General features: G+C 41.6%; 1 protein-coding gene across 1 annotated transcript; it reads right to left on the bottom strand.

The window, feature by feature from the left end:
- Positions 1–672: 672 nt before the first annotated feature.
- Positions 673–17,103, bottom strand: c2orf73 (chromosome 2 open reading frame 73). The gene is made up of 5 exons (XM_002936921.5): positions 16,922–17,103; positions 15,440–15,668; positions 12,545–12,704; positions 6,035–6,150; positions 673–1,157 (listed from the first exon to the last, which is right to left on the bottom strand). Exons 1-5 carry the CDS (start codon positions 17,086–17,088, stop codon positions 798–800), a joined length of 1,032 nt encoding a protein of 343 aa, XP_002936967.2. The 5' UTR covers positions 17,089–17,103; the 3' UTR covers positions 673–797.
- Between the last annotated feature and the right edge of the window lie 494 nt (positions 17,104–17,597).

The following is a 17,597-nucleotide window of genomic DNA, read 5'->3' as shown; positions in this document are numbered from 1 at the left end:
ATGTATTTCTATCATGTTAGTTGAACAAAATAAACTTCGCTTACACTATAACATTTATTTAAATCTTCCTTCCTTCAGTCTTGGAATTACACAATCACAGCATGCAGGCAGGTGCCATTTTGTGGCCACTGTGATTAAGGCAAGCTTTGATGCCCATGTCCATGCACACCAGGCTACACAATTAGATGGTGAGGAGGGAGGGGAAAAGTGACGACTGCAATGAAATCTAGGAAGTGCTGAATGGAATTTTAGTTATTGTCTGCCATACCTCTATGCCTCTAAGGCATAGAGACGGGGCAGGCAATATATGACTGATAGTTTTAGGGATATGACTGGTAGGGATTTTCAAATGCCTTTATAATGGGTATGGAAGTGTTAATAAAAATAGGAATTTGGGTCCCCTTTAACCCCTAGGAGTCCACCTTAGATAATATAACTATCAGGCTTCTCCTAAGAGCTCCATCTGTAGTGGAAGGAGATCCCAAACCTTTAATGGACATGATGGTTGTTTAGCTTCTTCTGTTCCAACCAAGTAGAAGAAGAGAAAAAGATATCTCAGATCCTACTCAGATTCTAACAGCCAGGATCCAGTCTAACCCCTGCCATAACGTTGACAGGCAAACGACAGACAGTGCAAATGTTAAACAGAGTAAAAAGCCGGAAAAGCAAATATTAAAGGAAAGGTCTGGTAAAAACCCATTTATTTGTATCCGCTGATTCTGGTTGTGACTTGAGCATGTCACTCATTCTGGTGTCTGGTACAAAAGGAATAGGAAATGAGACAGATATGAAGCCCATCAGGCAGAGTTCACACTTGGCTGACTTGATAGTTTTTCACCTATGGGAATGAGGGTTTTTCTTCCAATGGTCTGTGAGCTGCCCGACTTGTTCTGTTCCCTGTCTGCTGCACTGGGATTGCTCTTGGCTCCTTCTCCAAGGTCTGTTTTTGATAAGTGAATTTCAGAGCCGAACATCTGCTGGGAACCATGCGAGCAGCGCCTGGGTGAGGTCACACTGCTTTCCCCTGAATTTCCTTTCTCTGTTTCTGCCTGGTCAAGTGAATGTGACCCTGTAGTGTTCAGGAACAGATTGGTTCCCTTAGGAACTGCTGGCCCACTCTCTGTTTTTATCTCTGTCCATACAAAGGCTCCATGACGCTGGAAAGGGAAACAGAGTTGACAGTGAAAGGGGGAACTTGGGGCAGTTACAAAGTGCAGCTGTGGGCTGAGTTCATCTGTTAGTGTAAATGCTGGCAAAACATCAATTTGTTTGTGTGCCTCTTTATTGGCCAAGGGCCTAAGGCCTCGGAGCTAAAGGCAGTGAAATGATGACTAGCTGCATAGATCTCTATTCTTATTGATACTAAAGCTGCACAGAAAAACTTTTCACTTCTATTAAAGGGGTGGTTCGTCTTTAATGGGGCTGTATGTATGTATATCTTTATTTATAAAGCGCTACTTATGTACACAGCGCTGTACAGTAGAATACATTAATACAAACAGGGGATTATAAAGATAATAATAGATAAATACAAAGTACAACAATAAATACAGATAGATACAAGATAAATACAGTTGCAATAAGTTAAGAGTCAAAGACACAAGAGGATGGAGGTCCCTGCCCGTAGAGCTTACAATCTATATGGGAGGGACACAAATAGGCAAATGCAGTATAAATGCTGTAGGTCACAGTGGGTGACACTACAATATACCGTATATACTCGAGTATAAGCTGAGTTTTCCAGCACTCAAAATGTGCTAAAAAAGGAATCCTCGGCTTATACTCGAGGCAACTAATTTTGTTAAATAAAAATGATCATACCATGTAGCAGGCAGGTACACACGCATGCCGCCCAGACCCGGACCCTGCAGGACTAGTCGTCACAGCTGCCGTTCCGGCGCCCGAGCCGTGCACTGCCCCCCTCCCCGCTCGCCAAGCATGCACACATGGGGGGGGGGTGCGCGCGGCTCGCTCAGGCGCCGCTGCGACGAGTAGCCGCGGTGCGGGGGTGGGGTGCGACAGCATGCATGTAATGTGTTTACCTGCCTGTTACATGGGGAGCAGGGATGCATACGTGCGCTTAAAATCACTAGGCTATAACAACTGTCAACTTTAAGGGCCTGTGAATCTGGGTAAATGAGACCCAGCCCACTGTACAGCTGCACAGATTTGCAGGATCAAGTTACCAGGTATATTCATATGGATCAGGTTCTATTGCTTCCCTGAGGTAGCACATTGCTCTTTAAGTTGACAGTACAAAAGTTTATCACTTCTGGTTAATGAATTTTGTTAGTTCATCATTCCATGACACAATGGCAAAACAGAGAAAGCTGTTACCCTGTAGGGTGTAAGAAACTTTTCCAACATAAATGGAGGTAAAAGTGAGCATACAGTAGGTGTTTGTATGTGTTGAGGTCTCCTTATCTAAACAAACACTGCCATAATTGTTCTTTGTCAACAGGATCCGAGAAACATTTTCCCATTGTACCTGTAACATTTATGTCTTATCTTAGTGCAATTATTAAAGCTGGGAATATTTTAGGATTTAGGGCTGCGCTCGGGCGCCGGATCCGCCGCTGTGACGAGTAGTCCTGCAGTGCCCAGGCAGGGTCCGGGCGGCGCTACATGGGACGTGTGGCGGTGCGGGGGGGTGCGACAGCGGTGCATGCATGAAATGTGTTTACCTGCCTGCTACATGGTATGATCATTTTTATTTAACAAAATTAAAAACTAGGATTATTTAATTATTCAGTTAACTCAAATTGTTATACTGTGGGCTATACTGTGGGTTATACTGTGGCTATACTGTGGGCTATACAGTGGGCTATACTGTGGGTTATACTGTGGTTATACTGTGGCTATACTGTGGGTTATACTGTGGCTATACTGTGGGCTATACTGTGGGTTATACTGTGGGTTATACTGTGGGTTATATTGTGGCTATACTGTGGGTTATACTGTGGGCTATACTGTGGGTTATACTGTGGTTATACTGTGGCTATACTGTGGGTTATACTGTGGCTATACTGTGGGCTATACTGTGGGTTATACTGTGGGTTATATTGTGGCTATACTGTGGGTTATACTGTGGGCTATACTGTGGGTTATACTGTGGGTTATACTGTGGGCTATACTGTGGGCTATACTGTGGCTATACTGTGGGTTATACTGTGGCTATACTGTGGGTTATACTGTGGGTTATACTGGGTGCCTGTAGTTGTGTGTGTGGTGCCGGGTGCCTGTGTGTAGTTGTGTGTGGTGCCGGGTGCCTGTGTGCAAAAATGTAGCAATTAAATTGAGATATTAACCTGTACAACCTTGCATGTGGTTGTCTTACGTTGGATGCGCCTCATTTTCAAGCCCATACCTTAGCAGTAGCGGCTGCATTTCCCACCCTAGACTTATACTCGAGTCAATAAGTTTTTCCAGTTTTCTTAGGTAAAATTAGGTACCTCGGCTTATATTCGGATCGGCTTATACTCGAGTATATACGGTAAGTGCTGATTCCCAGATCAGGTGCTGGGTGAGTGCTCCAAAAGGTAGTCTTTAAGTTTATTTTTAAAAAGACTGGGGGAGGATTCTCTTCGGAGGAAATCAGGGAGGGCATTCCAAATGTAAGGGGCAGCAAGGCAGAAAGGGTTAAGGCGGGAAACAGCAGTATTAGTGGGGGGCGCAACCAAGCGGTTGCTCTGCGAGGAATGAAGGAGTCGGCCAGGAACGTATTGTAGTGAGGAGCAGAGGAATGGAGGGCTTTGAAGTTTAAGAGAAGGAGTTTGTAAGATATTCTTTGTTTAATAGGAAGCCACGATAAGGACTTTAGCAGGGGAAGGGCCTGAACTCTCCTGATGAGAGGAGGAGAATTCTGGCAGCAGTATTTAATATAGACTGTAGGGGGGAGAGATTGGAGTTAGGGAGACCGGTTAGTAGCAGGTTACAGTAGTCAAGTCGGGATAGGATGAGAGCATGCATGACCAGCCTAGCTGTTGCAGTAGAAAGAAAGGGATGGATTTTGGCAATATTGCGTAAGAAAAAGTGACAGGTTTTGACAGTGGTGTTAATGTGGTCAGAGAAGGAGAGACTTGGAGTCAAAGATCACCCCCAAACAACGCGCCGAATCGACAGGGTTGATGAGGGTGCCATCAATAGAGATAGAAAGGGGGGGGGGGAGGACCAGGCTTAGGCGGAAAGATCATTAGTTCAGTTTTTGTTAGGTTCAGTTTGAGGTGGCGTTGGTTCATCCAATTAGAGATAGCCAGGAGGCAGTTAGAGATTTGACTCTCAGTTTCAACTGTTAACAAAGGGGTCAACAAATAAATTTGTTTGATTGGGCTGTAAACCCAATCAAACGCTGTCCCACTGCACCCCCCTAGTTTTTCTATAGAAGTTGTTGAAAAGTAATTATAGATGCAAGAAAATTCACCAATGAGAATTCTACTGATCAAAAATCTCATTATAAGTGCAAGAGAAGTGACCAATGAAAATGCTGATTCCCAGCACTATGTCAGGCATCTTGCTGTTATCTTACATACAGAGATAATTATGTAATTGTTTCCTTCCTTATATGACACAGGAATCAGACATGGGGATAAAGGACAGACATGTTCAGAGCTGGGAAACTCTGCTTAAAGCTCCAAATTCAGGAACAGAGAACATGGAGCCAGATTTACACAGATCAACTGGGATTCTTATTGGAGAATTTTTTGCATTTTAATGCAGCCACTGGCCCTGAAGATTTGGGGAAAGTTTTGGAAACGTTTTATTGTGCAATACTGCTTTAAGAATACAACCCTGATGTTGTGGGACTACAGCTCCCAGCATGCCTTAACCTTCATTTTATGTTAAATTGTTAACTTTTAGAATTATATTATAGAAGGGCCTTTTACTAGCAATTTTGCAATTGGTCTTCATTATTTATTCCTTATAGTTATTAATTTATTTGTCTTCCTCTTCTGACTCTTTGCAGCTTTAAAAAAAAAACAGACCATCAGCAAGGAGTGTGAAAAAATCATATACATCAACCACAAAATTCCAACCATTCCTAAATACCACCAAATTCCGCCATATTAAAGTGATCTGTAATCTGTGGCTTTTTGAGCCATTTACTTAGTGGAGGGCAAGAGTCCATCAAGTTCAACCCATCCAAGTAAACCCAGCACACACAACCCACGCCTACCAATCTATACACTCACATACATAAACTATATATACAACCACTAATACTAACTGTAGATATTAGTATCACAATAGCCTTGGATATTCTGATTGTTCAAGAACTCATCCAGGCCCTTCTTAAAGGCATTAACAGAATCTGCCATTACCACATCTCTAGGAAGGGCATTCCACAACCTCACTGCCCTCAGGACAGTAGACAGATGCTAAGATTTGCTTAGCTACCGGTATTTATTAAGCCACAAATCACTCTATGAGGCTGGGCCTTCTTTCATGGGCGCAGTTTTTAGGGCTCTGGCACACGGGGGAGATTAGTCGCCCGCGATAAAACTCCCTGTTCGCGGGCGACTAATCTCCCCGAGTTGCCTACCCCTGCCATCCCACCGGCGAACATGTAAGTCGCCGGCGGGATGGCAGACGCGGCGGGGCAATTTCAGGGAATCGCCGAAAAAGACTCGCAAGTCTTTTTCGGCGATTTGCGCGAAATCGCGCCGCCGCGTCTGCCATCCCGCCGGCGGGATGGCAGGGGTAGGCAACTCGGGGAGATTAGTCGCCCGCGAACAGGGAGTTTTATCGCGGGCGACTAATCTCCCCCGTGTGCCAGAGCCCTTAAAAGCAAGGCAGATCTCATGGGAGTACAGCAACATTTATGGGCAATCAGCTACGCTGGGCAATGCTTACACATAGTGAGTAGGGCAACACTTACAGAAAGTCAACTATTGTAAAGCCAAACTCACAGACAATGAGCTACCACTGGGGAACAGTCATAGACAACCAGCTACCACAGGCCAACCCCTATGGACAATCAATGGCAGTTACGCAGCACTAATGAACATCTCAGTTATGTAACTATGACATGGCTCACCTTTCCCCGAATGGGTTCATTTGTTACTGATCTCGCATTATAATTATGTATGAAGGAAATCTGTTCCTGTAACAGCCGAGGCAGTCGTGTTCTGCTTCTTGGAGGGGCAAATGGGACTGCAAAATAAACAAAAACACAAATTTAAATGTTAAAACAGCAATGCTGCTTCATATTAAATTATTAATGCAAATTAATGCAAAAAAAAAAAACCTTCTAGAATTTTACCTAGAGGGAATTAGGTTCATACTTCAAAATGAACACATATTACTGGGTCGAGGATATCTACAATGTCATTGTACCTCTAGGTTCTCCCCAAGCTATGTCCCTTATTATGGGATTAAGGGAAAGTCCTGATGACACTACATGGAGGATTGTTTTTTTACTGATTTGTATCTAAAGGAAACATAGGAGATTTTCTGGAACAATTGTGGGTTAACCATCGCTACTTGTTCTATTAAAAATGGAGAGAAATGTACAAAAATTATATGAAACCCACAGACAGAAAATACTATATCCTGATTAATACAGTAGTTGTCACTTTCAAAGTGAATTAATAGTATCCCGAGTGTAAGTAGAACTGTTAATAACTTTGCAGGACACCATTTGGGTAGGAGTCCTGCAGTGGAATGCGGGAATCCGGGTAACCTGGATTTTCGGATGCGGGTATACATGCGGGTCAGGGGTCAGGTCTTGTCTTTATTCCCTATCTTATATGATTGATATTATCTATACTTTACTCCTAAAACATATTTTCAAAGTTTTTTCTACCCCACCCACCCACAGTTCGCAGAAACAGTACTTCCTGTTTAATGGTGGTCAGTAGGTTGCAGACTGGGTTGTGGATAAGGCAGTTGGGTAGTGGGTACAAGCAGATTAAAATACGGGTTGTGAGTTTAGGTCCCAGGTTGTGGGTCGTGGGTTCAGGTTATTGTTTTTAAGCTCAAAAACACCAGCAAAAATGATTAACATTTTTCATGTATAGACATAGAAATAAGATGACAATATAGAAGGATCAGTAGTGAAAATTGTATTTTTTTAGTGTGTACCAATAAGAAGCCAATATCTGAATATTTGGAATGAAATATACTTGGTTGAATCAGGAAGTCGTTCAAACAGATCAAGTGATAAGTGGTTAGCATCAGGGCCAGATGTTATATATCCATGGTACTTAGTGTACAGGAATATGGGCTATGATATTTGATCGACTAAGTCTCTTTGATGTCCAATTTGAAGCTGAGAGATTGGCAAACTGGAGATGTGGTTCCATTGTTCATAAAACAACACAGTCACCACTGAATAAATTAAAGGCAAGAATGGAACAACAGAGGTAAAAGACCCGGTGTCTGTTGGGAAGCCCAAGAATATAAGATTTCAAGGGCTCCTGACTGACTCACAGCTTATATATACAGCAGTATATAGTATATTTATATACTATATCTTACCCAGATCTTTGTTACAGAGCCCAGTAAAAACTGTGTATTCCTTTGAGTAAAGAGCCAAGTGGATTTAGGAAAATCTTCTTTCTGGAAATAGTGAAGTAGTAAATCAGGCAGTGGCTGCTGACTTTTTGAATTTAAGCCACCCTCTGTGGTATAAGATATGTTCGCTGACTACGTATCTCAATACAAGATTTATAAAAACAGTGTTTTTGGTTCTGATATGGTTACCAGAACATTTGTACAATCTGGGAGACTTCTAATAAATGCAAGATGTTGGGCTGCATTCCCTTGTGGGCGCTTGAAGAAGCCAGTGCTGTAAGTCTTGGCTACTGATGACTAGACAAGGGTATGCTTGGTGAAACAGAGCTGTTATAGGCTTAAGGGAATACTAAACCAGTGGGTTCTTTGAGAGCTTTAGAGGTTGAAAGAATGCACATCTCTTACTGCACACCTTCTTAAAAGTTCCCAATTCTGCTGCAGAAAAACAATTTCCAGTATATCACATTGTGTGTTTTCAGTGGCAAATAAAAATTATGGATCCCCACAGTCAAATATTTTTAAGGCCTCCATCCCTGCCAAACCCTTTGCACAGTCACATATATTAAAACTGCCCATCTCTCAGGGCCCTCACAAGCCCTTTTTTCAAATTCATCTACTGCCCTTACATTTAGAAGAACTATCTATCATGGTCTTTGTTTTTAATTGTTGTATTAATCAATGAATAAACATCTGAAGAAATAATAATGTTATATGCTGGGAATGTCCAGTAATGTTGTACTTGATCGTCTGGTCACAGATCTGTAGAGGCTTAGGGCTATGACACACTATACATTTTGATTAACACACCAATAAGAAATGATGGTTGTAGCCCTGCATTAACATCTGGCAAAGTGTTTGGGACTACCCGTAAATTGGTCACAAATGGGAGCTAATCACACAACTGGGAGCTAATTATGTATGTGAGGTGAGGTAAGGTCTGGCACATGGGTGGGATAAGGGTGTACACTTACACACCTTTTTAACTGCCTAAAGCTGCCCATACACTATAAGAGCCACTCGTTTGGCAAGGTCTGCAAACAACTGGATGTTTCCCCTGACATGCCCACCTAAGGTGGGTGATACTGGGCTAACACGATCGCATTACAACAATGGGAATAGGAGCCTTTGGAGCGTTGGCAGCATTAATTAGCAAATGCAGTCCTTGACGGGAAAGTCAAACCTGTCCGATTAACATCTGCCCGATTTCCGCCTGATATTAATCAGGTAGGCCTGTTGGAGGGCCCCATACACTGGCTGATAAGATGCCAAAATGGTCTGAAGGACCGAAACTGGTGCTTAAATCTGCCCGTGTATGGCCACCTTAGGTATTCTAAGCAAATGCTGGGTACAGGCCCCCCCTGTTGATCTAGTACAGATAAGTGCAAGCAGGTGCAAGTGCTGTAATGGGCGAACTTAAGCGCCATTGTGTAGTGTTTAGAATGTGCATATAATTTCATTGTAGATCTAGAGACAATCAGCAAAAATAACTGATCAAAATTCTCAATATAGCAGCAAAATCTTATTTTGGCCAAAAAGACACCCACGCATCAGATGTCAACAGAAATTACATTTGGAAAGCAGATTTATGTCCCTTATGCTTAATTTTATTTCTTAACCTTGTCGGTCCTGTTTGGTGCTGTTACAATTTCTGGAAAAATCTGTAGCTGGTACATCACAGTGTGTAAGAAGTTAAAGAGGAGAGAAAAATCTGGATGCCAGCTGTTCATATAAAAACATAGCAAGAATATTTAATGGAGGAAAGTAAAGGCTTTGCTCCCGATAGCTGCTTTGCATTTGCACGTATGGGCTTAATGCCCGTGTCTTTCAGATGCTGTTCATGTGTGAGAGAGTGCAGGATAAACAGGTGAGATCACGAATGTTTACAAACATAGAACAGATAATTCTTTAATCTCATCTATGCAACCCAACATCAGCCGACCATATGTTACATTTGGCTTATTTAGGGTGATAATCTCCTGTGTGTACCACAATCAAGGGCCTTGCACAAACAACAAATGTCTTTATGGAGTGATACCCTATTATTAAAGGGGTAGTTCAACTTTAAATTAACTTTTAGTATGATGCGGACATTGATATTCTACGACAATTTGAAATTTGTCTTCATTTTTATTTTTTTTTGGTTTTCAGTTATTTAGAGCTTTTGTTCGGCAGCTCTCCAGTTTGGTATTTTAGAAGCTACACTATGGTGTAATTTACCCTAACAACCAGGCAGTTGTTTAAACAAGAGTTGGAAATATAAATAAAGGAGGGCCTAAATATATACAGGGCTGTGGAGTCGGTAGATAAATTCTCCGACTCCTCAGTTTCTGATACTTCCGACTCCGACTCCACGACTCCGACTCCTCTGTTTTTAATATGTTAATGTATTTTATACATCCAGGAAGGGGAAGGGGCACTTAAAACACAACTGAACTGATAATAAACTGATAGACAATTTTATCTATACTCCTAATGATTTCCCTATGACCCCATAGTCATGTTTAAAGTTTAAGATAACATTACAGCTGAATTACAGCAGTTTTTCAAATGTTTTAAAGCTTCAGTCTTAAAGGAACAGTAACACCAAAAAATAAAAGAGCTTTAAAGTAATAAAAATATAATGCACTGTTGCCCTGCACTGGTAAAACTGGTGTGTTTGCTACAGGTAAACTACTATAATTTATATAATAAGCTGCTTTGTAGCCACGGGGGCAGCCATTCAAACTGGAAAAAAGGAGAAAAGGTACAGGTTACATAGCAGATAACAGACAAGTTCTGTTTTATCTGTTATCTGCTATGTGCCTGTGCCTTTTCTCCTTTGAATGGCTGCCCCCGGGGCTACACAGCGGGGTATTTATATAAACTATAGTACGGTTTCTGTAGCAAACACCCCAGCTGTACCGGTGCAGGAACGGCTGCCCCCGGGGCTACACAGCGGGGCATTTATATAAACTATAGTAGGGTTTCTGTAGCAAACACCCAAGCTGTACCAGTGCAGGAATGGCTGCCCCCGGGGCTACACAGCGGGGTATTTATATAAAGTATAGTAGGGTTTCTGTAGCAAACACCCCAGCTATACCGGTGCAGGAACGGCTGCCCCCGGGGCTACACAGCGGGGTATTTATATAAACTATAGTAGGGTTTCCGTAGCAAACACCCCAGCTGTACCAGTGCAGGAATGGCTGCCCCCTGGGGCTACACAGCGGGGTATTTATATAAACTATAGTAGGGTTTCTGTAGCAAACACCCCAGCTGTACCGGTGCAGGAATGGCTGCCCCCGGGGCTAAACAGCGGGGTATTTATATAAACTATAGTAGGGTTTCTGTAGCAAACACCCCAGCAGTACCAGTGCAGGAATGGCTGCCCCCATACTACACAGCAGCTTATTTATATAAATTATAGTAGATTTTCTGAAGTAAACACACAGTGCAGGGCAGCAGCACATTATATTTTAGTTACTTTTATACACTTTTATTTTTTGGTGTTACTGTTCCTTTAAACTATTGACTACCCATTCCCTTCACGTATACAAGTATTTCTAGTCCTGCAAATTTTTTTTACTTAATTAGTTATCCGTGAGAGTTAGGCTGGGTTCCCAGTGGGCATTGGGTTCCCTGTAACAGAGGAACACGCCGCAGTGGAGCTGCCGCACTGTAACTGTGCATTACGTCCCATTTAGTGAAGCATACAGTCAATGAAAAGCATGCTTCATGGTCGCTCAACGTGTTCTTATAGCAGAGAAGTAATTAATTATGACTGTTTGTGAATTGGGACATTTTAAACTTGCTTTATTTTTTTTTTTATTCCCATTTAAATTTAGTAGGAGTCGGTTCATTTTTTGCCGACTACGACTCCAGGTACCCAAAATTGCCTCCGACTCCGACTCCTCGACTCCGACTCCACAGCCCTGAATATATAACTAATAAAAAGTAACAATAAAATTGTAGGAAAAGTTTTTAGCTGCTGGGGTCAGTGACCCCCATTTAAAAGCTGGAAGGAATCAGAAGAGGAAGACAAATAATTCAAAAACTATAAAAAAAAATAACAAAGGCCAATTGCAAAGTTGCTAATAAATGGACATTCTATAACATACTAAAAGTTTACATAAAGTTGAACCACCCCATTAAAGGAACAGTAACACCAAAAAATTAAAGAGATTTAAAGTAAATGAAATATAATGTACTGTTGCCCTGAACTGGTAAAAGTTTTGTGTTTGCTACAGTAACTCTACTATAGTTTATATAAATAAGCTGCTGTGTAGCCAGGGGGGCAGCCATTTAAGCTGGAAAAAAGGAGAAAAGGCACAGGCTACATAGCAGATAACAGATAAGCTCTGTAGAATACTATAGGGTTTTATCTGTTATCTGCTAAGTGCCTGTGCCTTTTCTCCTTTGAATGGCTGCCCCCATGGCTACACAGCTGCATTCTTTATATAAACCATAGTAGTGTTTGTGAGGCAAACACACCAGTTGTACCAGTGCAGGGCAGCAGTACATTATATTGGAATTTCTTTTATACACTTTTTTGGTGTTACTGTTCCTTTAAGCAGAAGTCTTATTGGCTGTGACGTATGCCAAAAGGTTGAAGTGCAGACTAATGCGGGTGATAGACCCTATCAGGGGGATGAACACTTGTGTGTTCCTTGCAGTGCAGGGGCTGTACAGCAAGACATTGCGGGGAATATTAGTCTTTCTAAGCCACATGGGTATGTACCCACAGGAACACAAGAAGATGCTAAATGTAATCAGAAAAAGTATAAAATTGATTGTTATCCCTGTAATTGGAACAGTTACTCCCTGTGATGGGTTTCTATTGAGCCCCATGTTGCCTTGCTGGTAAAGCAACAATTGTCCATGGGCAGGTACCCTCAAACACCCATCCCATTAAAGCTGTAAGCAATTGGCAGGCTCTGATGACAGCAAAGGAAAGATAATGAAAACTTTAACAATAAAGTATCAGTGCAGGTATGATTCAATAAGCATAGCAAGGTTCATATTCATTATTTTGGACCAAATAAAATGTGTTCCCTACCTATTCCACAAACCGGCGACTTGCATGGTTTTGCACTGTATCGTGTTTGAGGATTACTCGAGTAAGAAAACTTCAGAAAGTCACTTCTTTGGGTGGTCATCATATCGTAGGATGGTTTGTGAGGAGCAACATGTTCCTCATCTCTGGGCCACCACTCTGACTTTAAATTGGGAGGAAACACATTACTATTTTATTATAATCATTTAATAACAAAATTTCATACTCTCCCCAGTTTCCCCTACCCCAGTTAAGAAGAAACAAGATATAAGCATTGTTGCAGCACTCAATGTTTAATGACAAACCTAACACAAATACAATGCCCTTCTTTCTGTCGTTATTATCAGACTAACATATCGTTTGTCTGAGCCAAAGCTACCAAAATGATTAAGCCCGCCCAATCTCTGAAGCTGATATCAATGGGTTGGGAGTTGTCTGTTCTGTTTATTCCTTGGATGCACATAACCTAAGGAACTAACAAAATCTCATATTTTAAAGGGGACATATAGGATAAATGGAAAAACCCTAATTTTGTAGGCAATTATGAATAATATAAGGTGCTGGTTTCACTTTGTGCTAAAAATTAATCCTATCGGTAAAAATGGCCCCTTTATTGGAGCTCCCTATAGACCCTATCACTTCTCTGTCCGAGTTTGAAATGGAGAGTGGGCGTGTCCTAACAGTCCCTGCCAGAAGCACAGTAGGAGGGGGAGAGCCAATCACTGCCCTGCACTCCCACAAGCAAAGACAGGCTTCAGTTCCCTATCAGGTCAGCCTAGCTGCTGATTGGTTCCTATCTTATAGTGCAGTGTACGGAGGGCCACCGGCCCCCCAGCTCATCCAGAGAATTCAGCCAGCAGGAAGTGGAACAGATGGGCGGGACTAGTGGGGTTTTTGTGGAATTTCTCAATAAATCAGTCAGAAACACAACTTTTTAAAGCACAATCCTTCTATATCTATAGGAGTATAATTCCCTGGTACATTCTTTATTTTTATAGGATATGTCTCCTTTAACAAGAATACATCTAAGTATAGCAGTGAGTGAGTGTATTGAACTGTGTATGCTGCGTTCAGTGTGGGCTTGGACACAGTACAATGCACTCTAGTAGGCTCGGCGCACACATGTGCCGGCTTGTGGTGGCACCTAATAAACTAAGCAGCACTAGCACACATACTATTTTGTTTTTTAAACCACTTTAGTTTAGCTGTTGTGGGGGATTTCCATGGCTGCTTCCAGCAGTCTCTAATTAGAACAGATTAACAATTACACAGGACAGTTTTAGTTCATAAGCTGCTTTTTTAAAATGCAATGCAGAACTGTATGCCAAAGAAACCCCTTTAGAAAATGAATAATAGCAAACAGTAACAAAATGATAGCATAACAAGGGGCCTGAAACAAAAAAAAATGATTGCAGTGCTGAATAACAAACAAGTTCCAGAAAGCTGGAACCCTGCCCACCTAAAAATCAGAGATCAACATGGAACTAGAAACCGGCCCTTTGTCCTGCACAGTCTATTGCATGGGCACCAAAGTCGTTGTTTCTGTTTCAACCTGCTGAAATTGATGTTTAGGGACTAGAACCTAATGTAATGTTGGACGAAACAAAACCAAATCTGCACCTAAAAAGTCTGCCAAGAGAAAATGGAGTCTCCAAGCTAATAATTGGAGGGACAAATGTGTATCCCTACAGCTGCGATAGTCATAATCCAGTGCAGGGGGCGAGCCCTGGACTTGGAGCCTTGAGATTTACTATGGGAACTGACACACCCTGGTAGAATTCAAAAATGTCATAGCAAACTGTTTTGTATTGAGAGCTAGTAACTAAGGGACACATACCCACTAGTTAATTACACCTCACTACCACACCTAATTGCACCTCACTACCACACCTAATTGCCACAAGAAATCCAGGAACAACAGCCCCAGACATCATTTGCACCACTTTCCCAGTCCATGCATCACCCTTACAGTATTGAATTCAATACAACAGTACAAAAGAAATTAGCTTTACTAAAGTTTTTTGGCAGCGGAAAGTGGGGGTAGGGTTGTGGTCGGCTACAAATATTTTCCTTTGGGTCCGGTAGCTGTTGGTCTGAAACTAATATTATAAATCTTCTGGAATTTACAAGGCTAGGATGTAGAGGTATTTTACATTTGCTGGGGCAACCTTCTGTCCCTTGGACTTGCTTCCTGAGTTGCAAAGCATGAATTGTTACTGCAGGGCCATTGGAAGTCTTAAAGTTGGCACACCATTCACTCAAGATTGAGATGGATCAACCAGACCGATTTAGTAAATAAATTTATTTTGGCTATCTATTAGCTAAATAACACAATATCCATTCATATGTCCTGTGGCATAAATCAAACAAATAACCCAGAAATAAGCCAATTTGTGGCCACCTTAAGGCTAATGTCCCATGAAGAGATAAGTCGCTGCAATTTTTAAAATGTTTCAGGGACAAGTCGCTCATTTTGTCTCGACATAGAGAAGAATATAAATCGCCAGTACCTAAACCGACGATACTACTTCAAATCTCTTATCACCCCAAATCAATATGAGACCCCTTTTCGAGCGATTTTGCAAAGAAAGCATTGTCATTCAAAACTAATTGCTGAAAGCAAAACCCACTGAGCGGGAAGTTGCTGCGATTTCCCCATTGCACTGAATGTAATTTCTAATTGTGGGCGGGAATATGACACCTGAATTTGTGGAAAATAGAATTGGTACGTTGTTGAAATCTCTAGTAATCGCTTGTTAGGAAAAGATGAGCGACTTGTCGCTGGAACTCGCTTTTTAAAAATGGCAGCAACAAATCTTTCCGTGGGACATTATTATATGGTGACAATATTATATGTAGATACCAAAATCGCTGGGGGAAGCCATAGCTCAGGCATACCTGTATATGTTTGGTGCTTGCAGTTTCCATATGAGGAATTGGCTCCTTCAGAAACCTAGAATTGTCTCTTAGAAACCTGGCATAGTACGGATGTGGCATGTTGTTACGTGTGGGTGATCTTGGATGCTGCAGCTTTTCAGGCTTTCTGTACACATCAGGGAGATGAGTTGTTTCCTTGTGCAAATTTACATTGTATAAGTTTTCATTAAACAATCTATAGGTGTTCGGCCTGTGAAACAAAACGAACAAATCCATTTGATTAATATGCTATGTACATATTAGTAAGCATTTCTATTTGCAGTACATGTGCTAGTTCTCAAGCAACCAGACCGCTAGATAGATTAGTGGGTACCCCTAGATAAGGCATAATTTCCCCTATTTTTAATAACACATTGGATCCTTCATCATATTGGATAATGTTATGCAGTTTGTGATTAGAAATTTTTTTTTTGTAACTCAAATTTTTTATTTGAAAAATTATCATGTGAAATACATAGTACATATAAAACATTGCTGGTTAGGGCATCTTGGTGGTTAGTACGTTGTACTTTACTTTTAATACATATATGAAAATAACATAGGTTCAAAAGTTGTAGAAATAATAAAACAGTGCATACTCTCATCCAGATCCTGTTACCTTGTGTGTTGTGATTAGATTTTTGAATAACTGATTCACTGTGTATTTCTCCCACCCGGGTAAGGCCTCTCTGAGCTGCAGTAGCGCTAACAAAATACCATAACAATATAAAATAAAGAGTGGTTGCAGTTGCAGATAGCACCAATGCAGTAATTTATATTATCCAATAAGACATTTGCTTTTATTAGTCACTAAAGGTGTCTACTCAAATATCTGCTTACTTGGCCACTCTTAACTTGGCAGCCAATCAGCCCCTATGTGGGCCTAAATTTATCTTGTCTACAATCATCTTATTTGGGCTCGTTCAGATACTGATTATGGAGGGTGAAAAATTATGGTAGGAGAAGAAAGCGCAATGGATGTGGTCCATAATCAAAAAAAACTTCATATAGGAACACACTGCCCCTTGGGACATAGGCACTAATGCTAGTGTGCATATAGCACAGTGGCACCTTTGGTAATTTTTATAAAACTTGCCTGTATTCCATGTATTTATGTGGATTTTCTCAATCCGAAAACATACTCAGAGGTTAATATAATGCCCCTGATGACATGCAGTACATTCTGATATTGCTCATTGCCAGGCAGCCACTACTGCAACTCAATACCCGTCATTTATAGGTATAAATGTGTCACCCACTGGCATGTATGCCTGAATGCTTATATATTTACCTTAACAGGATACAGCAGGCGTTTGGTCAACAGGACAAGCCAGTTAAAAATATAGAATATAATGACAGTTATGCTCTCGGGCCTATGATATAAATATATATATACACAGGTATGGTTTGCAGCCCCCTAAATACTAATGTGAGGGTGATGGTGTCCATGAAAGCAGCACTTACAGAAAGCGAGTAGGGACTTTCTTCTTCCTGCTCATGCTGATCTCCATGCTCTGGTACATGGTGCTGCTTAGGGACCCACTGGGCCTGGGACACCTGACAACTACAAGCTGTCTAGAAAGTTTCTTCCAAAGTGTTTCGGGCTGTTGCCTGGCAACTGGGGTGCGCATGCGCAGAGCAGTACCGGCGCTTATATAGAGACTGGGGGGCAGGGCACAGCGTAAGGAAGCCCACGCTAATGTTCTTGGCGGGAATAGCTGGCGCAGGCAATATGGCGGGATTGAGCGCTTGTGGGGGCTGCTGGTGGGTTTACAGCGTGCTGTTCAACAAGAGCAGGGGGCCTAGAAGTGCCTGGGCAGCTATTATCATCCCTTATCGCCTAAATGTACATAATAGTTAAGTTACATTAGGGTGTACGAATACTCAAGTTGGTGCGCTGTTGCTGCTAGTGGGGTTGCTATCTCATGACTATAGGTTACTGGGGGTGTTACTGTTAGCTCTTTATATGGATGTAACTTTATAGAGATATATTAGAATACACAGGACTGTATAATTTTACATAAAGTGCAGTGTTGTAAGAGACACGATAGGAAAGCAGTCTGTGTCTGATCAGATCTAAGTGGATGGATAATATACAGGTACAAAGGGAAAAGGTTTGGTCATAGGCCCATAAAGAAAT

Source organism: Xenopus tropicalis, chromosome 5 (genome assembly GCF_000004195.4).
Source record: "Xenopus tropicalis strain Nigerian chromosome 5, UCB_Xtro_10.0, whole genome shotgun sequence".
NCBI classification, from domain to species: domain Eukaryota; kingdom Metazoa; phylum Chordata; class Amphibia; order Anura; family Pipidae; genus Xenopus; species Xenopus tropicalis.
Note: the sequence above shows the minus strand (reverse complement) of the source record. Positions and strands in the feature narration are given on the sequence as shown.